At 41.6% G+C, this 27092-nt stretch overlaps 2 protein-coding genes across 3 annotated transcripts in view; one reads left to right on the forward strand and one right to left on the reverse strand.

The window, feature by feature from the left end:
• FBXL5 (F-box and leucine rich repeat protein 5) overlaps positions 1–5860 on the forward strand; it is a 43376-nt gene extending 37516 nt beyond the window's left edge. For both annotated transcript variants that reach the window (XM_070948915.1, XM_070948914.1), the window contains exons 10-11: positions 2100–2248; positions 5059–5860. In XM_070948915.1, the coding sequence (XP_070805016.1) occupies positions 2100–2248; positions 5059–5135 (226 nt within the window). In that variant the 3' untranslated portion in view covers positions 5136–5860. The remainder of the gene's footprint in view (positions 1–2099; positions 2249–5058) is intronic.
• An 867-nt stretch (positions 5861–6727) lies between these two features.
• Positions 6728–27092, reverse strand: part of CC2D2A (coiled-coil and C2 domain containing 2A) — a 270839-nt gene continuing 250474 nt past the window's right edge. The window contains exon 34 of the mRNA XM_070948913.1: positions 6728–8368. Coding sequence (XP_070805014.1) covers positions 8180–8368 — 189 coding nt within the window. The 3' untranslated portion in view covers positions 6728–8179. The remainder of the gene's footprint in view (positions 8369–27092) is intronic.

Consider the following 27092-nt stretch of genomic DNA (forward strand, 5'->3'; position numbering starts at 1 on the left):
GTGCAGCCATGAAGCGGGATCGGCATGGCCGGTTCTTGCCCGCAGCATTGCCAGCGAGTATCAGGCCAGAGCCACTGCCGCCCAAGATCAGCAGGCCAGATTCGGTGAGCCAGATGCACCGCTGCCACTCGGGAGAAGAGAGAGAGAAGGCACTGCGAGAGAGCCCATTTCTGACATTCTTTTCCTCCTGGGTGGCAGCGGCATGTTCAGCTCCCCGAATCAGGCTTGCTGATCTTGGCCTGCGAGGGGGAGTGGCAGGTGGGGAGAGGTGGGGAGGCAGAAAAGCGAGAATTCTGCCGCTTGTCCAAACCCCAGATCTCCTGTTTTCTCCCCCCACTCCCACCCCCGGAAAGGGGAGCAGGAGAAGAAGCGCTGACTTGGATTGCAAGAGCCATGGACTGGCTTGATTGCCTTTCTCTTGAAGAACCTGCAGGGCAAACAAGAGATCTGGGGAAGTAAATTAAAAGCTGCCACGATTGCTGGAGGCAGTGGCCTGAGCGGCACTGGCAAAGCAGTGGTCAGCGCTCTGGCATTAGTCCTCCTGCAGCTGGCTGATGTTTATGGGCCTCCTGTATCTGGAAAAATAATAATGACCCCTGATAATAAGGCCAAGGCCATATTTCAGGGATGAAAAGGAAATGAGCACATTGTAAGCCGCCCTGAGTCTTCGGAGAAGGGCGGCATATAAATCAAATAAAAAAAAAAAAAAAAAAAGACCCTGTCTTATTTTCAGGGAAACATGGTAGAACAAAGTACTGTAGAGACAATAGTACTAGGAATCAGGACTGCAGCTGACCCATCAATTATCGTTTAAGTTTTGGTGATATTGGCATATTAATTAAAAGTAGGGTATAATATTATAAAATAATATACTACTATGTTATATATCTAGGGGTGCGATGGCTCAGCGGTTAAAGATGCTGAGCTTGTAAACTGGAAAGCTGATAGCCCAGGTTCGAGACCCGAATGCCACGCGACGGGGTGAGCTCCCATTACTTGCCCCTGCTCTTGCCCACCTAGCATGCAAATGCGAGTAGATAAATAGTTACCACTTTGGTGGGAAGGCAACAGTGTTCCATGTGCCTCAGCGAATAGTCATGCTGGCCACATGACCACAGAAATGTCTTCAGACAATGCTTGGCTACCTCACCTAAAGAGATGAGCACCACCACCTAGAGTCAGACACAACTTGACAGGAGAAACCTTTACCTTTGTTATATATAACATAATACAATTATTATTGTTACTGTTCTATTCAAAAAAAGAGTTTTCCTTTGCACCTCATGTTGGCTCCTCTTCAGTGACTGATAACAATAGTTATATTTATTATAGAGTAACTTTCAGGTCACAGAAAAATGGAGGCAAAGATTTTAATTCTTACTTTGCTATTGTATTTGTTCTGTTTCTTTTGTGTTCTTGCTGAGGGCAGGATTTCTGTTGGCAGTTGTAAGCATCAGAAGGGAGAGGGGTTTCCTCATGGAAAAGGAAGACTCTTAATCCAATTAGAAGAGATGTGATTAACCCTTTGTTGTCAAGGTCAATTTTTGGGAGAGACGTTTTACAATTACTATTGTAATAAAGTTAAAAGATGGCAAGTTCTGCAAATCAGATGGAATACAGATGTTTCCAAAGCATCTTTTAAATTGTTTAGCCGATAATAATTAGAACAGTTTCTTTGAGGATTTGAAAGCCTCTATTAGCTATTGTACATAGATCTCAAATATTGGACTGTTCTTGGTAGATTTTGAGGCCAATCATGTATGCAGGTTAGAGTCTTTAAAATGGAATTACTGCTTAGAATTTTTGTTTTTACTCCCACCACCCTCACTCCAAAATCTGTTGCCACTTTCCACTGTTACCTCCTGCAGAACATTAACTTTAGGAGATGAATTGTGACCTCCCAGGAACTGTTGCTATTTATGGGTGCAATGGTTTGGCAGTACAATTGCATATTCCTCCCAGCATTCCTCAGTTGAATTTCTGACAGCCAGAGCATATGTGGAAAAACCGCTTTGGGTGGCCAACAGTTTGCAGTTTGGATGGATGGATAAGGAAAGTTCTTGACAGGGTTTTTACTGAGTTTTGTTTTCTACTCCTAGGATGTTGGCTCTTAGAGGTGGGCTACCTTATCTAGAACACCTCAATCTCTCTGGCTGTCTGACAGTAACCAGTGCAGGTCTGCAAGATTTGGTCTCAGTGTGCCCGTCTCTAAATCATGAACACTTTTACTACTGTGACAACATAAATGGTAATGTCTTTTGAATGAAATGTTTGTTCAGACTTCAAAATCTTTTTCTTTACATAGATGGAAGATCTCCAAATACCGTACAAACATTTGGTAAATTGGTTGTCTTGCCAAAGATAGATTTAAAATTTATTCTAAGTTTATGCTGTTTTCTTAAGGAATCATAGTTGTGAGGAGTATTAAAGAATTTAGTTTCAGTCAAATGGCTAATGATCTATTTATAAAAGAAAGGAATCTCTAGTTTTTATGTTTGCTATTCTTCTGGCATACATGTTTGTAAAAAGATTAGAAGTAACATATAATCTTGTTTTGAAGTTTTTATGACTTGAAGTCTCAATATTTTAATTTTGAGTGCTTTCAAAGATTAATTAATTTAGCACCAAGTATCTTACTAATAATATTCTAACTACCAGTTTTGTTTCCAGTGCAAAAGTACATTTAAAAATGGCATTCTTGATCAGAGCTGAAATCATCTTAAATCTGAATCAATATCTGAACTTACGGACCAAAAATCATGTTGGGAATGGTCTTGTCAGAAATGCTCCTGTATGATAGTTATGTTGGTATCTTTAGCAAGTTCCTGACTTACCACTTGTTATACTTCATGAAAATGAAATTCACGCATGAGAAATGTTGCCCTCCAAGAGTATTTCAGAATAGATTTGCAAAATGATATAATGCTTCTCAATGGTTGTAATTATATCTGCTTCAAAAATGACATCTCCTGCTGCTTTTATTTTCTCTTTCCATAGTGAGGAATTCATTTCATGAATGCAGCATTTCATTTTTACTTGAAGTATAGAAATTTGAATATACTGGGTGGGTCTACTGTTAACTGCTTACAGGAGGAAACTTGAAGACATGAGGACTTAAATGTTCTGAGTACTTAAATCAGGGTGGATAAAAATCAATGATTTTTTTTAAAAATAAAAAAAAATCAGATTTTTTTGATTTAAATCTGATTTTTTTTATTTAAATTGGATTTTTTTGATTTTTATCGAATTTATTTTAATAAAAAACTTTTGGGGTAAAAATCTATCGTAAGATAGTTTATTTAAGATACATAAATAATTTAGTTTATTCAGCATGAAATGGAGCTTAGTTATGTAGCATGAGGCTGCATATTCTGTAACACTGGGACTATCGGTGAGTCAACAATAGGTCAGAGTAGCAGAGATGACAGTTGCTCTTTAAAAATTATGATTTAAATCGAGTTGATTTAAATCAAGCCTTTTTACTAGTGATTTAAATCATGATTTAAACTCGATTTAAATCAAATCCACCCTGACTTAAATATCTGAGGACTTAAATGTTCTGTCCAACCAGAATTCCTAATACTAGTGAGGAATATCCAAGATCATACTGGAGTATATTTCTGCGGCTGCTGGCTTTCTGGTTGCAACTGACAAAGTAATGTTTGATTACATCCCTTTGGTTTTATAATAGGAAGAGGAAAAGGACCAGCTTCATTTTTTTCAATTGTTGTGAGGAAATTTCACCTCTTAGCCTTGCATTTTGAGATAAGCATTCTAAAAAACACTTCCCATGTAACATTTATGAAAGCTTCTCAGAGAGAAGGGAGTGAGAATCTAATCTTAAAAGTCTTAAAAGACTTGTACAAAAAGAAGTAATAAACCTTGAGAACTAGATGCTTGCAATGATTCAGTTGAAATTTAAGAAGAAAAACAAATCATAAGCTAGTTCTCCACTTGTCCTTTGTTGCAGGGTGGAAAGCCCTAAATCTGGGGTTTTTTTAAGTAATTAAAATTCCATAATGGTGATGTTAGGATTGGTTTATTACTTCAGTTTTTCTGATATTTGAAGGAATTTTAAATTTTATATGATGCTGTTTTTATCCTTATATCATAGCACAGCTACTCTTTAATGTTTGTATTGACAGCAGCTGACATTGAATGAATGTTAGTTAACGAACGATTCCACTGTATTATTCCAACTTTATATATTGGAGCTTGTGAACCCTTTTCCTCCTAGTCCACTTCCATCCCAGCTGTTGCTTTCTGCTAAGTTTGATTGAACTAGTTTGAGGGGGGAAGCAAACATTGAAAAAAGAATGAATTGACAATTACTAAATATGGATTTTCTTGCTAAAAAAGTCATATTTTAACCCAATTACAATATTTCACTGGTAATTCGATTGTATGGAAATTACTTTTCAGCATTCTACTATAGACAAAACATATATGGAAAATCAGTAGCAAAATTTAGGATTTTAAATCTTACTAAATTCTTCAATATGACGTACTAGCAGACTGATGATAGTTTCAGTAAGGAATCAGAAAGGGTACATTAAGATTGGAGCTTCATTGAGACACAGATGAAGTATCTATATATTGCTAGGGTTAACATGGTTGTTTGTTCTTCATTAAGAATTTTGACTGAAATTCAGTGGCACACCTGTGATTTTTATATGTCAGATAATACAGGCACTGGATTGCATGTTTTTTTAAAAAGAAAAAGTCCTAGCAAATGGAGGTAAGTAGCTTTTGATGTTGTTGATAGTGTGCAGTCCAGTTTTCTTAACAAAGTTTCGTTAGTAAACAATGGTTCACAATGTCCTTTAATTTTTGTGGAATAATATACTTAGATTGGATGAATCTGTGTATTCCATTATTGCCTGTAATCTTGAGATTCCCCATTCATCAATAGACCTCTTTCACTCCAGGTGATTTTGCTAGCCTAGCCTGTAAGCCTTAGTGAAAATCACAGAAACACATTTCTGTTTAGAACAGTTTCTGCTCAGACTGCACCCAGTCCCTTTTTCTTCCTTTCATATTTGTTCTATCTTTGCACAGGTCCTCACGCTGAAACTGCCAGCGGATGCCAGAACTTGCAGTGTGGTTTCCGAGCCTGCTGCCGCTCTGGTGAATGATCCAACTCCTTACCTTTTCTGTCTACTTCATTTAACAGGCTTCCTCTCATGCACTTTACAGTTTGCATCTTGTTCTTGACTGTTTTCTTTAGGAGTGTGATTTGTGGATTGTTTTTGCTCTGTAATTCAGAAACTTGTTAACTTGTGTAGGGTTTTATCATTTTTCACAGTGTTCCATACTGATTTGGAAAGTGAGAGGTTAAATTTTTTTGTGCTGTGAAATCATTAAATCATTTAGACATCTTCACCCTGATATTTGGCACTTAAATTTGGGGTTTTCCCCCTCTTTGTGCTAAGTCCATAAAAAAACTTATATATAAATCAGTGAATGTGAAACATATTTGGATAACATATATTGTTATATAGTTATTTTCCCCATAATCTTCTTATCCCAGAGTTGTTCTTCCTGAATTAAGAGAGATTTTTTTCTGTCTTTTAGTACTGATTTCACATTTTTGGCTTGAGGAACAGTAAATGAAACATTCCCATCAGCATCAGAGTTTGTTAGTCTAATAGAGCTACATTTACAGCAGGCCAGTGACTATTGTTGCCACATCTTGTGGGCTTCTCAAAGTATTTGCTTAACTGTAGATGCATAGCAATCATAATCCCCTACATCTTCTATGTAAATATACTAAAAATGTTGTATTTTGAAAGGGATTTTCCAAGAAGCAATTTCTCTGTGATAAGAGCAACTGTAATAAATAAACTGCAGCTTTAAGAAACTTTCTTGTATCCATTTGCATGCTGGAAAGATAAAAAAAGGTGGAAGATAATTTGTTAGATAATTTGCTACTAGTGCTGGGTGGCATGTGTTTACAACTAGACCTCACTGACTGCCTGGTGCAGCAAAGTGCTGAAAAAATAACTGCAACCATGGAATACATTTACCACCCTTGCAGTGTCCCACAGTCATGTGATTACCATTACAGTCATGCATTGTCTTGTGCCTGACCTCTCCTCCTGCAGAGTAGAGAGATGGAAGAGGAAGGGTAGGGAATAAGAGAGTAAAAGAATAAGCAGGCACGTAATAGGGAATATATCCAGATGTTTGTGGCTTCCAGCTCCAAGCACACTACACAAAGAACCAGCAGCACTGCATTCCTTTTGATGTATATTCTCCATTGTTGGTCTGCCTATTCTCTTGTAACTCCTTCCTTTGCAATAATCAATTGAATTAATTAAAAAACATTAATTCCATTCTTCCTAATTTTCTCAGAACGGGTGAGCATTTCAAAGGTTGGAGGAGTGGCAAAGCATAGTCACAATCTTGTGATTTTCCACTTAGTCAATGCTTCATTTAGCAACTAGGCTGCTGGTCCCTATTGTTGTCACTAAACGAGGACTACCAGTATTGAAAAATACAGTGCTTGGTTTCATGTCACATGCAGTCTGAGAGCTGTGACTTTCCTAAAAAAACAAACAAAAATAATTTGTCCAAATGGCCACCAACAGAAGGATAGAAGGATTTGAAAACTTTTCTGAAAGTACTTTTGTCATATTTCTGTGACACAATTGGAGGAAAATAAATGTACTGTATGTTAATGTTTATTTTGTAAATAAGTTACCTTGATTTATATGGTATTTTAAACAATCACTTACAGAAGCTTTAAGTTTAAAAACAACTCACAAGAAATATTTACATACTTTGCATTAACAAGTAAAAAGACTGCAGATAGCAATTCAAATACATTAGAGTCTTGCCATTCTATTACAAGCTGTTCCGTTTTCAGATTCATTCAATTCAGTGGTTGTCCTGGTAAGAGTCATCCACACAATTCCCCTCCACTAAATGTGAACGGGGACTTTTGGCACAGATGCCCAAAATTTGTCTTGTGTATTGAGAGTTTACTTGCCTACCTGTATGAGGACACAATGATATCTCTAAGAAACGATCAGGATTCATATCTAAGAATCAAGAAAGCCTGGCAGCAATAGTTGAGTTTTTTGCTGCCCTAGGATGGAAAATTTATACAACTATAAAACAATTTGCATCAGGAAAATTAAAGGATAAACATGGGTACAGCTATGCTGCCTTGAGCTGCTGGATTAAATGTGGATATGAATCAACTGCCTATTTCCCTTGATAAGTCTCCTCCCTGTCCATTTTGGAGAGTAATATCCAGGCTTCTGAGTTGCCATTTCGGCTATACTCTTACAGTCTTCATAGCAACTGAAAGGGGTCTTACCTAATTAACTCTGATTGGGGGTGGGATATTTTACACTTCAATAATACCAACTGAAAATAAAATGAAAAAAGTTTCCCTGCATCGAATATACCTCAGCAGCATTAAAACTGGACATGTTTTACCAATTCTCATTCCATCTGCAACTTAATAAAGCTTCTGGTCTCAAGAGGTTGTGATTGCTCCATCACTGCGGGTTTTGAAGAAGAGATTGAACGGAATTGTGTAGGGTCTCTTGCCTGACCAAAGGGTGGACTAGAAGACCTTCAACATTCCTTCCAACTTTATTATTCTGTAATAATCTGCTTCATGTTTATCAAACTAAACTATATTATTCAGAATTCTGTGCTGCTTTTTCTTCAGAAGCTCCAGGTGACCTCTATAGGCATCTTCATGTTATATCTACAACCACTATCCAATAAGGTGAGCTGGGCTGGGGGAGACCATTTTGCCCTTAGTCATGAAGTTTCCATGGCTGAGGTTGGGTCAAGAGCTACCTTTCCTTTTAACCACCACAGTCCCTGGGTGTTGAGTTTAATGATCTAAGGTTTGAAGGCAAAAGTACTGAAATCTTTTGAGATGAGTATGTTCCTACTGTGATGTGACAGGAAATACAGAAGGGTATGATTGACTAAACATATGCAGTACCAATGGCTTTCAACTCCTGGTTGCTCATTCTTGCCAGCCTCCTTGATAGTATTAGTAGACTTTGGCACCAAAACCCCTGGGACGCCACCACAAAGATGTTTCTGTACACAAACCTTAACTGTATTGTGGGCTCAGGCAGGAAATTCCTTGAACAGCAGCAACTATTGGAATCTATGGAAATGATGGAAGCCAATCTGTTTCTGTAGAGTCCTATCGATTACAAACTAATGAAGCCACATAAATCCACACAGAAAGAATGTGTTTGGGGTAAGCATGAACATACACAGCTAGTGCAAATTCTGTGTTTGGAATTTCAGTTTTATGAACTCCTGTACTATATGCAGCCTCAACAATAGATGCAACATCTGAAAATGGCAAGTGGATGGGAAATCCAGAGACCTGCAAGAAGGGAAAGAATGAGAAGGATTATCTAACGACACCACTTCTATCATACCTGCTTCTAACAGCATTGGGTGGTCCCTGCAAAAAGTAGATGTTCTTAATCATTATCTGAACAGAGATCCTTTTCTGCTGTTTACATTAGAAAAAAACAAAGTTACAAGTTGAACAACAAAAAAAAAGGCTTTGAATCAATTTTGCAGGCTTAGAAGTCAGGGAAAAAAATTGCACAACACAGCTTTGGAGTTACCCATATTTTTCAGAGTATAAGACGCGCCGGAGTATAAAACACACCTTAATTTTGGGGGAGGAAAACAAGAAAAAAAAAAGAATTCTGCCTCTGACTACCAGCATCAGGATCAGCAGTGTCCTCACTTCCATTTGGATTTTGATAACGAGTAGCACAGATCTTTTTATCAGTTTAAAACAAATCCTATCACGCTATTTAACTGGAGTGGGTGGGGTGGGGGATGATTTTCATGGGGGCAGAAGAAGGACTTGGTACCGAAGGCTCCACTCTCGAGGCGCCCCCGTCTTCCTACTTATAACTTTTTTATATATATAACTTTTTTATTTTTATTTCTCATAAACACATTTACATGTACAGTCATTTTCAACATTTTTCATTCATCTTTTCTTTTAACTTTCATTTTTCATTTTTACTTTTTCGGGACTGCTCTTTTATCCTTTACCTTTACTCCAACCTTTCTTCTCCTCCTCCCCTTCTCTTCCTTCCTCTCTCTTCTCCTACTTCCTTCGTTCTTTCTCTCCTTCTCTTTCCTACTTCCCCTTCTTTTCCCCCACTCCTCTCTTCTTTCCCCCTTCTAACCTTCTCCTCTACTCCTCTTTCCTCTCCCTTTTCTTCCTCTCCTTTTCCCTTCTTTCTCCTCTCCTCTCCTTTCTTCTCCCTTCCTCTCTACTCCTTCCCCTCTCTCCTGTTTTCCTTTTCAGTTCAATCTAAAGTGGTATTCGAGCAGCCCCAATTTTCTAATTATCTTTATTCTCATTTCAATTTTATTCAATTATTTTTATTTCATCATTTGCGTTCATTTTTATAATATATCACTTTTTTCCCTTTTAGCCCCCCCCTCCCCTTTCTCCTTTTACTTGACATCATTTGGGTATTTATTTTTCTACTTGTTTACTCCCATCTACTCTCTATCTATTTTGTTTCTATATTCTTATTCATATTTCTTTTCTAACCAATCACAAAATTTATCCCATGTCTTGAAATACATCGACTCCTCTTTTATCTTTTATTCTCAATGTTAATCTATTCATTTCTGCACATTCTAAAATTTTCTTTATAATTTCTCCTTCCAACGGGATTTTATCTGCTTTCCAGTTTTGTGCAAATACAATTCTAGCCGCTGTTATTATATGAATAATCAAATATGTATCTTCTTTACTATATTTCTCTGGTACAATTCCCAATAAGAATATCTCTGGTTTTAACTCTATGTTGCTGCAGCATTCCCTCTAACCATGTTTGTATTTTCACCCAATATTGTTTTGCTTCTTTACACAACCACCACATATGATAGTATGATCCCGGCAATTGGTGACATTTCCAACACTTAGCTGATTTATCTTTAAACATCTTAGCTAATCTTTCTGGTGGCATATGCCATCTATAAAACATCTTACACAAGTTTTCTTTATAGGCTGTTGCCATTGTTAATTTGTAGTTTCTTTCCCAAAGTTGTTGCCATTTCTACAATTCTATGGTATATCCAAAAAATTTTGCCCATGCTATCATTATTTCTTTTACTTCTTCATCTTCTAATCTAATACGCAGTAAATAATTATATAATTTCTTAATCATTTTCTCATCTGTTCCTGTCAATATTTCATCCAGTTCTGATTTCCCTAAGTTAAAGCCATATTTTCTATGATCGGCTTCATATCTTGATTGTATTTGCAGTCTTGTATATCAATCTATCTCGATCCCTTGTCTCTCTAGTTCTTATTTTTGTTTCAATTCTCCCCCATCTGTCAAAATGTCTTTATATCTAACAATATTCCCCATGTTCACAGTATTGGGTATGTCACCACTTCTATTGTAGAAAGCCACACTGGAATATTCAAATAATGTTTTTCTTTCACTCTCTCCCACACTGATAACAAACCATTTCTTACATAATGTCTTTGGAAATATCCATGTATCCTTTGTTTCCCGTACCATAAAAAGTCATGCCAACCCAGTTGTAAATCCTCCAATGTCAATAGTCTTGTATTCCTTAATAAAATCCATTCTTTAATCCAAGTTAACGCTGCTGCTTGATAATACAATTCCCAATTCGGAAGGCCAAACCCACCTCTAATTCTTGCATTTTGTAGCATTTTTTGTTGATCCTTGCTCTTTTTCCTTGCCACACATATTTCCACATTATTTTCTTCAACTCTTCAAAATATTTTTTCTCCAGTTTTATTGGTATAGTTTGAAATAAAAATAATATTTTTGATAATACATTCATTTTTATTAATGCTATTCTTCCCATTAGTGATAATTGCAAGTTTCTCCATTTCTCCAGGTCTATTTCAATTTGTTTTTTCAGTTTATGATAATTGTCTTCCTTAAGCGTTGCACATCTTGATGTCAGATATTTCACTTTCTTCACAATTTCAATGCCCAGTTTCTCCATCATCTCCTTTTGCTTTTCTCTCATATTTTTAACTAATATTTTTGTCTTATCTTTATTAATTTTCAGACCTGCTACTTTCCCATATTCTTCTATTTGTTCTAATAGTTTTGGTACTGTCTCTATTGGGTCTTCCATGATAAACACCAAATCATCCACAAATGCTTGTAGTTTATATTCTTCTTTTTTAATTCTCATTCCTTGTATTTCATTTTCCTGCCTCACTTTTCTATTTAAAATATTTAATGTCAATATAAATAATAATGGAGATAAAGGACATCCTTGTCTTGTTCTTTTTCTAATATCTAATTTCTCTGTCATTTCACCATTTACCATCACCTTTGCCACTTGGTCTCTATATATAGTTTGGATCATATTTATAAATCTGTCTCCAAAATCCATCATTTTCAACTGTTTTATCATAAATTGCCAATTCACGTTGTCAAACGCCTTTTGTGCATCTAAAAATAACAACACTATTTGTTTCTCTGAGTGTAACTCATAATATTCTAATGGGTTAAATATAGTTTGCATATTATCTCTAATTTGTCTTTTTGGTAAGAAGCCATTTTGGTCCAAATGTATAAACTCGTTTAATATTTTTTTTTAATCTTTCAGCTATGATTGATGCAAAAATCTTATAATCCGCATTTAATAAGAAAAAAAGAATTCTGCCTCTGCCTACCAGCATCAGTATCAGTGGCATCCTCACTTCCATTTGGATTTTGATAATGAGTATCACAGATCTTTTTATTAGTTTAAAACAAATCCTATCACTCTATTTAACTGGAGTGGGTAGGGTATGATTTTCATGGGGCCAGAAGAGGGACTTGGTACCGAAGGCTCCACTGTCGAGGCTCCCCCATCTTCCTACCTATAGCTGTAGGCGTTGAAAGCCTGGCTTTCTTGCAGCAAGGCCCCATAGAGACTCAGCACTTCAGTCCTCCTGGATGCTGCCATCTCATAAACACGGTGCCGGGCTTCTCAGCAAGCCCCCTGCGCCTTTACTGCCTTGGTCAGAGCCTGATTCTGGAAGCGGCCCGGGAAAGCGCGAAAGTTGGGATTTGGTTGGCGAAGCAGGCGCTGCACAGGGGGCATAAGACAAGGTGCTACCACCCAAAAACACCGTTGCCATGATCTCTGCTGCCTGGAGATCTCCGCTGCCTTCCCAATTCCAAAAATGGGGTGTGCAGAGGCAAAGAAAGAACATCATGTTTTCAGGCAGTTCCAGGCAGCAGAGATCGCTGCAACAGTTTTCGGGTGGCAGCACCATGCCTTGCACCTCCTAGGTACCGCCCAGCAAGCCACCAGTTCCTTGAAGATGTAAGCCCACTCAGCACACCCGAAGCCTGCAGGTGGTCTGCACAGACAACCCTCACAGCAGCCATGGGGGCAGAAATCTCGGGAGGTTAAGAAGAAGTCTATTGCTGTAGGGAGTGGAGATCTCCAGTCCTCGCACAAGTTGTGAAGGCAGCCATCAGAACTGCTGGAGCTGCTTCCAGGCAGACCCTGGGAGACCTCACATCTCTCGGTGGCTAAAGGGGAAGAAGAAAATTCTGAGCACATTGAGAACACACACACTCCTGTTGCTGGAAGAAGGGGAGAAGGGCTGCTTCTCCTGCAGTCCCCCACCCTGTCCTTGCGCCTACACTCCTCCCTCCTCAGCTACCTTCTCTTCCCAAATGGTCTTCGTGCCCAGAGGGGCTCCATCCGCAGTCGAGGTTGGTTTCCCCCCTTTGCTCTCTTGCACTGAGCAGCTGGGGGGCAGCATGAAGGAGAAATGTTCCCCACAGCCGCTTGGTTGTTTGACCATCCGAAATGGATCAGCGCTGCCTCCACAGTTGCCAGCTGCTGCTTTCTCCCAGGATCATTTATCAACAAGTCAGAAAAACAGGACTTCCGGTTTGGTTCCCGTCGTCACCAGACGGTCTTTTTTTTGACCGCCAGCCCCTTCGCCTGTTAAGAGCCGCTTCGATAATTGAGAAGCGGCTTGGAAAACTCCGAATTCCAGAGGAATGGTGAGGAGAGCCGGCAAGTCTAGGTAGAGCCCCTGCGAAGCCCCCAGACTGTCTTTTTTTGCTTCTGGGGAGCAAAAAGCCTTTGCTTCAGGCGAGGCTCCCTATCCAGCTCACTGAGGCTCCGGTCCTCGGGGACAACTCTACATTTCGTAGAGCCAGACAGTGTGACCAACCTCACCAGCGAAAACAAAGAGAATTTCTAAACAAACAGGGTGAAATCCGGACTTGAACTTCAAAACAGCAAGTATCTGTGTTAGCCCTGTGATTAAACTTTAAAGTGAAAGATTGAAAGTTTTTCTGAAAATGGCGCCCGGCTTCAGCGCTAGGAAAAGCTGAAAGCGAAAGTGGATTTGCATAATTGTTTCAATACGCTACAAAGTAACACTGTCTGCTATAAGCGAAGAGAAAGGAAAACTTTTTTTAAAGTGATCCTGATCTTGATCTAATTTCACCTTTAATTTGACTAAACCTGGGGAATTTTTTTAGAGGATTTTGTGGAGGAGGAAAGGGAGAAAAGACTTCCTTTTTTGGAAAAGTTAGATCATGTGGCAGAATGGCTTTAAAACAGACCAAGCCAGATGTGAAAGCAGCAGGGGGGGGATCCCCCACGCACAAGTCACAACAACAGCCTCCTAGCCAGACACAGAGCCAGAAAAAGGAGACTGATCTTGAAAACTTAAAGGAATTTATTATTCAGGCTTTGATGAGGCAAGAGGAAAATATGGATGAGAAGTTTAAAAAATCTCAACAGGAAATTAAGCAGGAGATCAAAGAAATTAAAGAGGTGGTTCAAGAAAAGTATGACAAGGTGACCAAAAAGTTAATGACAGTTGTGACTGGCCTGTCAGATGCAGTTGTGCAGACTGATAAAAAAGTGGAGGAACTTAGATCAGAAGTAGATGTTAAAATGAAGGAGGCTGACCATAAAATTTTTAATGTTGACAATAAAGTGCAAAGGATTGAAAATGAGGTGACAATGATGCAATTCAGATCTATGGAATTTGCTGTAAGACAGAGGTATAAAAGAGAATAACAGAGAAGATTTGAGAAGGATTTGTGCTGATGCTTTAGCCGTGATGTTAAAGATTAGTCCTGAAGAAATTTTTTGTAAGATGGATAAAGTTTACAGAGTAAATTCTTGGGTGGCCAAACAAAGACAATTGCCTAGAGATGTGGTGATATATTTTACAGACAGAAGAATAAGAAATGATATTCTGCAAAGGTCCTTTGTCTCTACTGTACAAGTGGAAGGAAGGGAAATTGGAATTTATAAAGAGCTGCCGCCTAAGATGTTAAAAGACAGAAAGGATTTTGGATTTTTAGTGACTGAATTAAAGAAACAACAAATTCCATTTAGGTGGGATGCTCCAACTGGTATAATATTGAGGTTTCAAGGAGAAAGATATCGATTAAATACTGCTGAGAAAGCGGAAGAATTTTATTTCAAAGTTTTTAAAACAGGTTCAATATCCCCACGTACTTCTTCAGTGTTAGAGATAAAGGAGAGTGATAAGGACAAGCAATTTGAACAAGAGACTGAAGAGCAGCGTAAGCAGATGGAGTTGGAGGCAATGGAAATGCAGGGAGCTACAGGGGGATTTCTGGATGAGCCGCTGTTAGATCTCCCTTTAGAAACTATAACTGGACCACCTAAAAATACAAGAGAAGTGGTTTTGGAGCTAGCTTTGATGTGTGAAGCTAAAGATCAGCGTATAACTCGAGCAGCTTACAAGCAAATTAAAGAAAAACAACAATAGTAAAGGTCTAAACCACAGCAAGACAAGAAGGGAGTTAAGGGCAATGCACAAGAACATGAAGCCATGGGAGGAGCTCCATTCCAATCTCCCATAATTAGAATAGATCTATAATCCCATTGCAATATTTTAGAGTACAATGTTTTATAAAAATTTTCTTGTTGTTGATTAGGAGCGTAAATTCCAATCACCAAAATTGGTCCATTTTCTGTGTAAAGTTCAATTGCTATAAACCTCCCACAGTCATCTGCTTCTATAGTTTTAGCTAACAATCTTTTATTTATATAAATCACTACACCATTCTTTTTCTCCGAATTCGAGGCTATAAATTGTGCTCCTAATCTGGAGTTTATCAGGTATTTTTGGTCTTGTGTTCTAATATGGGTTTCTTGTAAACAAATATCATTATTAAATTGTCTCAAATAATTGAATAGTTTCTTCCTTTTCTGTGGTGAATTTAGTCCATTCACATTCCAAGATAGAAACTTAATTGTCATCTGGAGCCTCTTGAAGCGATAAGAACATTTGCTGAAGGCTTTCTTCCAAGTTGGTAGTCTTTGGCTTAGCTCCTCCCAATATCTCAAGATATTCCAATAAATCTATAATTTGCCTAACATTATCCTTCATGTATCTGCCTTCTATAAATCCTGCTTGATCATGATGAATCACCTCTTAGATAACTGGCATTAATCTGTTGGCTAATACTTTTGCAAAAATTTTGTAATCAGTTGAGGAGATTACTGTCGCTATTAAACAATTGAAAACAGCTAAAGCACCAGGGACGGATGGATTAACTGCGGTGTATTATAAAACTTTACAAGCAGAAATGATTGAACATCTTAAAGATTTACTTTGTAGCATACAACAAGGGGGCAAAATACCCCCTTCATGGAAAGCAGCTTATATTTCATTGATACCGAAAGAGCAAGCAGGTCCCAAAAAACCTGAAAATTTTAGACCAATATCTCTTTTGAATACTGATTACAAAATTTTTGCAAAAGTATTAGCCAACAGATTAATGGCAGTTATCTAAGAGGTGATTCATCATGATCAAGCAGGATTTATAGAAGGCAGATACATGAAGGATAATGTTAGGCAAATTATAGATTTATTGGAATATCTTGAGAAGAATAAACAGATCTCTGCAGTGCTGGTGTTTTTGGATGCGGAGAAGGCCTTTGATAGAGTGGATTGGAACTTTCTATTAAAGACTTTAAGAAAAATGGACTTTGGGGATCAGTTTATACAGGCGGTTTCAGCAATTTATCAAGAACAAACGGCACAAATTATTATTAATGGAAGTTTGACTACAAATTTTAGTATTGAAAAAGGAACAAGACAAGGTTGTCCGCTATCCCCATTGTTGTTTATTTTAACATTAGAAGTCTTGTTGAATACAATATGGGACTCAAATTCTCTAAATGGTATAGTTATAAGCCAAGAAGATTATAGGACTAGGGCATTTGCAGATGATCTGGTTGTTACCCTAACACAGCCGATGGAATCAATAATCCAGATGAAAGACATTATAGAAGAATATGGTATGGTATCAGGATTTAGACTGAACCAGAAAAAAACTAAGATGATAGTTAAAAATATGACACAAGATCGAAAACAGGAACTTGAAAGTAAGGCAGGCTTTGAAATAGTATCAAAGGTTAAATATCTAGGAGTTCAAGTTGCAGATTCAAATATAAAATTGTTCCAAAATAATTATGAGGTGTTGTGGAGAGAGGTACAAAAGGATATGGAAACTTGGAAAAAACTGCAGCTGTCTTTACTTGGAAGAATAGCAGCAGTTAAGATGAACGTTCTACCTAGATTTCTTTTTTTGTTTCAAATGATTCCGGTGCTTAAAAGTGATAAACAACTGACAGAATGGCAAAGAGGAGTGAATAAGTTTGTCTGGAATGAGAAAAAGCCGAGAGTTAAACTGAAAATTATGCAAGATGTTCCAGAAAGGGGTGGCCTTAAACTTCCAAACCTACAATTCTATTATGAAGCAGCAGCTTTGACCCAAGCAAGTGATTGGTTTGGAAGGACAAAGACTGGAATATTGAATATAGAAAGTTATGACCTCAAATTTGGCTGGCATGCATACTTATTTTATGAAAACAAAGTGGATAAAGTATTTAATAGCCACATACTTAGGAATTCTTTGATGAGAGTATGGAAGAAGCACCGATTCAAATGGGATTACAAAATACCGTTATGGCTGGATCTTGGTCATATCATGTGGAATATAAATATATCGGGGGGGTTTTATACAAAGAAGTTCTTTTTATGGATGGGGGCAGATGGCAACTAAAGACATTAAATACACTGTTGGAAGAAGGGATTAATTTAACTTGGTTACAGTATAATCAACTTCAATTGAGATGGAAAGAAGATCAAAAAACTGGTATAATGATGCACGAAGAAGAATTGGTTAGACATATAAAAGAGAAAGGCCCAATGCATATTAAGAGGGTTTATAATGTTTTGTTAGAAAGAGATTCGGAAAATGAATTGGTTAAAGATTGCATGATAAAGTGGGCGCAAAATTTTGCAGAACCAGTTATGTTGGAAACATGGGAAAAAATATGGGTCCAGAATGTTAAATTTACACAGTCGCAGAATTTGAGGGAAAATTTTTATAAAATGTTTTATAGGTGGCATTTAGATCCTAAGAAACTGTCGTGCATCTATCCTAATGTTCAACCAAAATGTTGGAGATGTGATTGTTTAGATGCTACATATTATCATATATGGTGGACTTGCAAAAAAGTGAAGGCTTTTTGGATAAAAATTTGGTGGGTTATGCAAAATGTTCTGAAGAAAAAACTCCAATTCTCTCCACAATTGTTTTTATTGGGTATAGTTAAGGGTTTTACATTGGGTGAAACAAAGCTGATATTGTACATGGTGACAGCAGCTAGATTATTGATAGGTCAATATTGGAAAAATGATGCTACGCCCACTGTTGAAGAATGGACTTTGAAGATGGCCAGCTTTGCAGAGATGGCGAAGATTTCAGCATATCTAAAAGATCGGACTCAAGAGACTTATGTATGGGAGTGGAAGAAGTGGATAGATTATGTACAGAATAAATATCAAACTAGGAAATATCAGATAGCTTTTAGCTGAATGTACTATATAGGGATAGAATAATTGAATGTTATTTACGAAGAAATGAATAGCACACAGGGGGTGGAATAGTTAGGGGTTATAGTATTATAAAATGTGATTTTGATTTGGATTTCATCTTGAGGAAGTCATGGGGGGAGGGGAGGGTTAGGGAGGGTTTGGGGGGGGGAAACCGGGGGGAAAATGTATTTGTAAAACTTTTTAAATAAATAAAAAAAAAAGTCAGAAAAACAGTGCAGTTCAGTTTAAGAGAGCGGGGGGTGGGGGAACAGACCAACTTCGACCTTTTTCCAGCAACAGGAGAGAGTGCTTTCTCAACGTGCCCAGAGTTTTCTTCTTCCCCTTTAGCCACCAAGGAGGAGGGCGCATGACTTGCAAATTGCATTGGAGAATCGGGGAGGAAAACGCCAGAAAACACGATGCATGGAGGTGATGCTCTTGCAAAGCGGGCACTTCTGCATGGAGAGGCGTAAGGCAAGTTGCTCGTCGCCCGGCCTGCCCCTTCTCCAGACTACCTAGGCTGAGGGCAGTTGGCTTCTGCTCCTGGCCCAGGAGACAGATCTGGCCAGGAGGAAAGAGAAAATGAGACTGCGGAAAAGGAGGAGGAGAGTGCACAGCTTTGTGAATTGCTTCGGGGAATCAGGGAGGAAAAAGAGCATTGCCTCCATGCATCGCATTTTCCGGCGTTTTTCTCCCCAATTCCCCGACGCAATTCGCAAAGCCGTACACCTTCCTCCTCCTTTTCCTCATTTTTGGCAATGTGAGGATCTCCGCCACCTGAAACCACCGGAAAATGTGACGCGCAGAGGCTGACAACCTCCCAAGAGTGGGGGCCGGCGGGTGGGTGGGGCTACATTCAGACTATAAAACGCACCTAGATTTTCACTCTCTTTTTTGGGGTAAAAAGGTGTGTCTTATACTTTGAAAAATACCGTATTTTCAATCATTTACCAACTGTGCTTGTAGAACTAAAAAAAATGCTTTTCCATATGTCTTTGGGGCTCTCCCCACACCCCTCAGAGACTAATAATGTGGTGTGGTAAAGCATTTTTCTGTATGCTTTTTCACCAGTTTCTTCTACACTGAATTTGGTCAACTCAAAGTTCAGACTACCCCAGGAGCTGTTGATACAGTTCTACAAAGGAATTATTGAGTCTGTAATTTGTACCTCTATAACTGTCTGGTTTGGGACAACAACCAAACAGGACGGTTACAGACTTCACCCGATAGTTAGGACTGCAGAAAAAACAATTGCAACCAATCTGTTTTCCATTGAGGACCTGTATACTGAATGGGTAAGAAAGAAGGCTGAGAAAATTATCTACAGACCTCTCACATCCTGGACATAAACTCTTTCAACTCCTCCCCTCAGGATGCCACTATAGGGCATTACATGCCAAATCAACTAGATCCAGAGATAGTTTTTTCCCTCATGCCATCACTCAGCTAAACACCTAATTTCCGCATTACTGTCTTATGTCTAAAGATATTTGCCCATGTAGTATGGCTATATTATTATTATTATTATCCTTTTCTACTACCTTCTCTTACAGGTATCATGTTTATATAATATTGCTCTGTTGTTTGTATGTACACTGAGAGCTTATGCACCAGAGACAAATTCCACATGTGTCCAATCACACTTGGCCAATAAAATATTCTGTCCTCTCCCCCTTCCTTTCTATTATTTCTATTTCTATTATTTCTATTTTTATATTTCCAGCAATTGAAGAGGGAGTGAAAATGTCAAGATAGTAGCCACAGCCATGCAAATGAAGCTCCATCTCTTTTCTATGTATTGTAACAGGATAAAAAGGATGTCTTCAATCAAATGATTGGGGATCAGTGTCAATTTTTTTACCCCTTTCTATGGATGCCCCTTCCAGCAATTCTAGTTTTAGTCAAATAAAGATCAACGTAAATCAATAAATCAGGATTCAGCAATAGTGTTTGCAATATCTCTTGTTTTGCATTTGCAGATGCCACTATGAAAATACAGTTTAAAAAAAAATAATACAGAATTGTGTCAGGTATAATTTATGATTTAAATTCTACTTCCCTCCTCTCTGCCACATTTCCTTTTTAATCCTTTAAAAGAATTGCCATTCTCCACCAGGAAGGAAACAGCAGTCAGGAATGGGTAACTCCGTCTGTTAGCTGATGGACTGAGTCTGCAAAATTGTTAAGCCATGCCTCTTCCTGTTGCTTGCCAGCTTTTTAGACTCAGTCAAACAGGACTAGGCTTTTCTACTAGCCTTGTATTTTTCTGATTCGTTATTTGGATTCCAGCATGAAGGGCAACTCAGCCCGAGCTCGCTGAAGGCCGCTGGGGCAGCAGGTCTGGCAGCGATCAATCTAACCTCTGGGTGGCGCTCACGGGTCTTTAATTACACCCAAAACGCCGATCAGCAAGGGGACTCGAGGCTTCGGTCCCGTTTGAAGGCAGGCAGTGACGACGAGCCTGGCCCCATAATGCTAGCCTACAGAATACGCAGGATCAGCACCACAGGAAGCCGCTAGAGGCAGCGCCCACGAGCCTGGCTCCATAGCGCTGACCTCTCAGTGACTACAAGCGGCAAAGAAGCTTCAGAGGAGCCACTTTGGGCGGCTTGCAGGACCATTTTGAGCCTCGTGTAGCCGTGGTGGCCATTTTGGAGGCAGCTTGGAGGTGCAGCGGCCATTTTGAGAGCCACATGGAGGCTCGGAGGTCATTATCGGATCCGCAGCTGGCTCTTTGGGAGTAAAGTATCACCTGCTGCTCTATCAGACTAGGTAAGGCCGACCCTTGCAGAGGTCGCGGGCATCAATTCTTTACCTGATGGGGTGGGGGGCGTTCACGTGCTTGCACAGCGATGCTGGGCCCCTAGATCAACCATCCTGTGCTGTTTGCCTGTGGGGGAGGCACTTGGGGGTTGTTTACCCTGCCGTGTTCCCACCTTTATTGGCTGGCATTTATTTCCACTGGGAGTCCATGGGATTAATGCTCCCTGGTACTCAGGGAGCATTAATCTTGGTAGGTTTTTTGCTACCCTTTTTTCTCATTGAGCCTATATATATTTTATTACAGAGTTCCACGATGGCCAGCTTTAGGGTCTTCCCGATCCAGATCAGGCTCAGCAATTAATGGCCATGACAGTGACCCCAGGGAAGGGCCTTCTGGTACTGTTTCCCCTGAGTGGGGTAGGGTTCGCTCCAGTACAAGACAGCAATATTTTAAATATTCTCAAGCTTCCTCAAGTGGGACTAAAGAAAAGCACACGGCCATTACTGTGCCCACGCACAAAGTGCAAAAGGAGACTGGCAGGAAGAGGAAGAATCCCCAGAGCAAGGAAGTCCCTAGGCCCCAGATTTCGCCTGAGAAGCTTCTGAACATATCTACTATTCAGGAGGAGGTTCCATCAGTTGCTTGGTCTCCAGCTGAGGACACAGCACAGTGAATTGCTTTTTGGCCCAATGCCTGACTTGGAGCCATCTGTTACCACTGAGGAACATCAGATCCAGCACAGGGTTTCTTCTGCTGAGGTACCTTTTATGCCCACTTCTCCCTTCAGGCCTGCTCAGGCATCTGATCCTCACATTCCTGCCAATTTGTCTGATCTGATTTCTTCTGCCATCAGTCAGGGCATTGAAACAGGTATACAACGGCTTTCAGCTACTATGGTTTCCAATTTCTCCAGGACTCAAACTATCCACCATAGCCATCAGGACCTAGGAGTTTCTTGGTCCTTCCAAGAACTGGAAGGCTATGCAGCTTCTTCCAGCCAGGCCTCACTCTCAGGGGAAGAGATGCAGCGTGATAGCATGCTTTCAGAGGATGAAGGTCTTATGCCTGACCAGCCAGCCTTCGTTGGCCTTTTCTGGCTTCACCTTTTCCGGTCTTTGCTTTACAAGGCCAAGGTGACAACCCGACAGGGCACAATGCAGTCAAATCCTGGTACTGTTTTGGATCTCGCTGATCCGGCGGAACCCTTGTTTGTAGAACCCACAGTTGAGTCTGAAGAGGTTCCAGCTTCCAGACTTTTTCTGGATTTGGTGCATCGTCAGTGGGTCTCTCCCGGATCAGGTCCTCTTCTCAGCAGTTTAGACAGAAGTTTGTACAACATTGGTTCAGATATGACTATCCGAATGGATGGGGAGAAACAGGCTCCGACTCAACCCCGACTCAACCCCTCCAAGACCGAGTGGCTGTGGCTTCCAGCGTCCCGATATAGCCAGCTGATGCCATCGCTGGCTATTGGGGGCGAATCACTCGCCCCCATGGAGAGGGCTCGTAACTTGGGCGTCCTCCTGGACACACGGCTGTCTTTAGAAGATCATTTGACGGCCGTGGCCAGGGGGGCTTTTTATCAGGTTCGCCTGATACGCCAGTTACGTCCCTTTCTAGATCGGGACTCTCTACGCACAGTCACTCAGGCACTAGTCACTTCCCGCCTGGACTACTGCAACGCTCTCTACATGGGGCTCCCCCTGGGGTGCACCCGGAGGCTCCAGCTGGTCCAGAATGCGGCCGCGCGGGGGATTATGGGGGCGACGAGGCGCTCCCATGTGACACCTCTCCTGCGCGAGCTGCACTGGCTTCCGGTGGACTTCCGGGTGCGCTTCAAGGTGTTGGTGACCACCTTTAAAGCGCTCCATGGCTTAGGGCCGGGGTACTTACGAGACCGCCTTCTGCCACCAATAGCCTCCCACCGGCCAGTACGCTCGCACAGAGTGGGCCTCCTCAGGGTGCCATCCGCCAGACAATGTCGGCTGGTGACCCACAGGGGGAGAGCCTTCTCTGTGACGGCGCCCACCCTCTGGAACAACCTTCCCCCAGAGTTACGTACAATAACAGACCTCCGGATTTTTCGTCGGGCCCTGAAAACCTATTTATTTCAACTAGCTGGGCTGGCTTGAGTTAAATTTTAAATTGATTTTAAATTGGGTTGTTTTAATTTACGGCCAAATATTTAATTATTTTAATACTGTTTTTAAATTTTGTATGCTCTGTTTTTACCTTGGCTGTGCACCACCCTGAGTCCTATTTGGAGAAGGGCGGTATAGAAATTTAATTAATAAATAATAAATAAATAAATGACTAAATTTTTACAGGTTCCAGTAGTTGACCCTCCCGTGATAGCACTGTCGTCACAGGCCTCATTACCAGGTCCTCCAGAGGAACACCTGCATCCGAAGGATAAGAGATCCGAACAAGCTCTGGTCAAGAGTCATCAGGCTTTGGCATGGTCAGCTAAGGCGACTTCTGCATTCTTTTTCAATACGGCTTCATTGCTCTGGTTATGTCAATTGCAGGGCCATCTGCCAGTCACTGATACCCGCTCACACCAAGATATCAACAAGATCATGGCGGTAGTGGAATTTTCTGCTGATGTGACACTAACTGCATCTCACTTCTCAGCCAAAGCCATTGGCTCTGCTATTATGGCTCATTGCCTCCTGTGGCTTCGCCAGTGGCAGGCCAATGCTAGGACCAAGTGGTGTTTGGCTTCTTCCCCGTATAAAGAGGATAAATTATTTGGAGACGCTCTTGACCCCATTCTTGTGGAGTCTCAAGACAAACACAAGATTATGCCTAATTTGACCAGATGGGTGGAGGCCTACCCAGGGCCTTATTTTTGTCCTTTTTCCTTTTGAGGAGTGGAAAGTGGTCTTGGGGGACAACGTTTGCAGAGACCCTTTTCTGTCAGATAGGGCCACAGTCAGGACAGACAGAGCAGGCAGGGGCAGCGTTATCCTCCCTTTTGGGGTGGGAGGAGTCACTCCTATCGACGACAAATGACTGCTCATCCGATCCTCCCATAGGGGTCTGGCTGGCTCTCTTTGCCAACCAGTGGGAAGATTTCACATCGGACTCTTGGGTCAGGGAGACGGTAAGGTCGGGCCTCTCCCTGGAGTTCCTCACCAGCCCCCCAAGGATTTTTGTCTGCTGTCCCGTGTCTCACAATCGGGCCATGTTGTGGTCTGCCAGCAGCCTGCAGAGCTGGCAACGGAGTTGGACAGTGATGAGGCTGAGGAAGAATATGGGCCAGTCCTGGAGGCTGGAGAAGGCCCGGATGAGAGCTCTGCATCGGAGGCAGAAATGGGGCCAGGGCCATCGGGGAGTGATGCGCGGACTTCGGAGCCTCCAGAGGCTGACAGTAGAGAGGCAGAGGAACAGGCTCCTCCTGTTCCTAGTGCACGTATGAGAAGAGCTGCCAGAAGGCAGGAGCAGCTAAAGCAGAGAGGATGACTCGGGAGTAGGGCCAAGAGATAATTGGCCCCTCCCATAAAGTTTAAAAGACCAGCAATGGCTCTTGGCCTCTTTGCCGGAAAACAACCATTTAGATTTGCTTCGTGTTTGGATGTATTTCTTTCTTGTCAGCGTCTTCTTTTCCTGAACTGTTGCCAAGAAAAGCCTTTGGCAGTTTGCCTAATTATCCCAAGGTCAGAGATAAACGGAATGTATTTTGAGAACTGCTTTCATTTAATTTGGAATAAGCTGAGAATGAGTTAATTCTCAGCTGTTTTAATAAAATGTTTGTTTTTTGGAACTGTTTTGCATTTAACATTAACTACGTGGGCCTGGGTCACAACAGGCCAGAAGGCATCTTATGGAATCAGCCATCAAACACTTATTGGACATTCAGGCCTTTTAACCAGTTCTGGTGGTGGAACACGGTTAGGGATTTTATTCCTGGCTGTTCCTGGTGCAGAAGTCCTCGGAAGGCTGGAGGGCGATTCTCGATCTCAAGTCCTTGAACCAGTATGTTATTTACCGCAGGCTTACCTGCATGTCCCCATCCATCTAGGGTTCAGGAAATTCCTCCAGTTTCACTATGCGGGGAAACATTATCAGTACCAGGCGCTGCCCTTCGGCCTGTCCTCTGCTCCGAGGGTGTTTACCAAACTGATGACTGCCCTGGTAGGTCATCTCCAGACCTTCACGGTTCAGATACAGTTTTATCTGGACGACATCCTCAACTAGTCCAGTTCAGAATCCCAGGCCTGGCAGGACCTGAGGGTCACAATTCAGGTTCTTCATGACCACAGGTTTTCCGTCAACAGAGCCAAAAGCCATCTGATCCCAAAAACTTGCTTGCTCCACCTAGGGGCAATAATCAACATGGTGGCGTCAAGGCCAGTCTGAAGGAACTAGTAATCCACGTCTTGGAGGATTGTACATCATTCCTGTTTCTTCTCTCTCAACTGTTGGGAAAGATGGTCTCATGCTTCGGCATCATTCCTTGGGCCCATGTCCACAGCAGGGCTCTGCAGTGGTACCTACTTCCGTTCCAACGGTCCCACCACAGCACGTCTCTTACACGTATGGTGGTTCTGCCAGTGATGCTGGTGTCCCTCTCTTGGTGGAGGTCGGACGCCATTGTCCAAGGTTGCAGGTTCTGGGAGCCTCAATGCATCATCCTGACAAATGCCAGCCTCTTCGGATGGGGAGGCCACCTCAGCTCACACAATACTCAGGGTCAGTGGTCCCCGGAAGATCTGACACACAACATCAACTAGTTGGAGCTACAAGCTGTTCACCTGGCACTCCAGAGTTTCACAGATCTGGTGTCGGGGAAGGACATTTTAGTTCTGATGGACAACGTGGCTGCCAAGGCCCACATAAATTGCCAAGGGGGGACACGGTCCCTGTCTCTCATGCAAGTGGCCGAGCAGCTGATTCTCTGGGCAGAGTCTCATCTAGCTTCCATCTGGGTGGACCACATTTCAGGAGTGGCAAATATCCAGGCGGACTGCTCAGTTGGACAGCAATAGATCAGGCGGAGTGGCATTGGACCTGTCTCTCTTCCAGGAGCTGTCAGCACGTTTCGGCTGGTCAGTGGTTGATTTGTTCGCCACATTGGACAACCATCAAGTACCAAGGTTCTTCTCCCATTTTCCAAGCTAGGGGGCGGAAACTGTGGACACGCTGCAGAGTCCCTGGCCATCAGGACTCCTGTATGCCTTTCCTCCTCTTCCCTTGATCCCCAGGGTAATCTGGAAGATTCTGGAAGAGGAGGCGGAGGTTGTACTTCTGGCCCCTCATTGGCCCAGGAGGCCGTAGTTTGCAGATCTTGTGACTCTATCAGTGATCACCCCTGGCAGCTGCTGTGGGACAGGATCTCCCTCTCCCAGGGGGCATTGGTTCATCCAAACCCTCAGTGGCTCCAACTGACCGCTTGGCGCTTGAGCGGAGCCTCCTGAGGGCTGACAATTTTTCTCCCGGGGTCACTGCTACTATCCAAGCTTCCCACAGGGATTTCACCAAGCGAATTTATAATGCTACTTGGAGGGCCTTTTGTACTTGGTGCAAAAAAGGGGGTCTGGTTCCCACTGAAGTTTCTGTGACTCACATATTGGATTTTCTGCAGAAAGGTTTAGAGGCTGGTCTGGCTCCCAATACCCTTCGGAGAGAGGTGGCAGCTCTTTCTTCCATTCTGTCATGTGGAAACCGGGAATCGCTGTCCAAAAATCCAGTGGTTCGTCAGTTCCTCCAGGGGGTGATTAATCTCCGGCCTCTTGTGGTTCACTGGTTCCCTTCATGGGACTTGAACAAGGTCTTAACAGACCTCACCCGAGGTCCCTTTGAACCTCTTTGGGAAGTTAGATTTAAAAATGCTATATAAGGTAGCATTTTTGGTAGCCATCACTTCTGCTTGGCAAATATCTGAGCTGGTGGCTCTGTCCATTCGAGGAGACCTTTGTGTTTTCCACGCGGACAGGGTGGTTTTATGCCTGGACCCTACGTTTCTTCCCAAGATCAACACGTGGTTTCATAGGGCTCAAGAGTTAGTTCTGCCAAATTTTTGTCCTACTCCTTCACACCGTTTGGAGCGTATTTGGCGTACCTTAGATGTTCGGAGGGCTCTCCGCATCTATCCTAAACGGACTTCTCCTCTAAGGAAGACGGAGTCTCTTTTTGTCTCATTTCAACCGGCTTCTCTCGGTGGCAGAGTTTCATCCTCTACCTTGGGTAGATGGATTAGGGCGTGTATTTCTATAGCGTATGAGGCCCAGGCGCTCTCTGTTCCTCGACGCATCACAGCCCATTCTACCCAAAGTGCAGCTATTTCAGCAGCCTGGGCTATCCAGGCTTCACTGGAGGAGGTTTGCAGGGCAGCCACTTGGTCTTCCCCTTCTCCTTTTGTTCGTCATTACAAATTGGATGCTTTTGCCTTGGCTGAGGCGACATTTGGCAGACGGG

This window comes from Pituophis catenifer, unplaced genomic scaffold (assembly GCF_029215685.1).
Source record: "Pituophis catenifer annectens isolate HBS135680 unplaced genomic scaffold, rPitCat1.0.hap2 SCAF_8, whole genome shotgun sequence".
Classification (NCBI taxonomy): Eukaryota; Metazoa; Chordata; class Lepidosauria; order Squamata; family Colubridae; genus Pituophis; species Pituophis catenifer.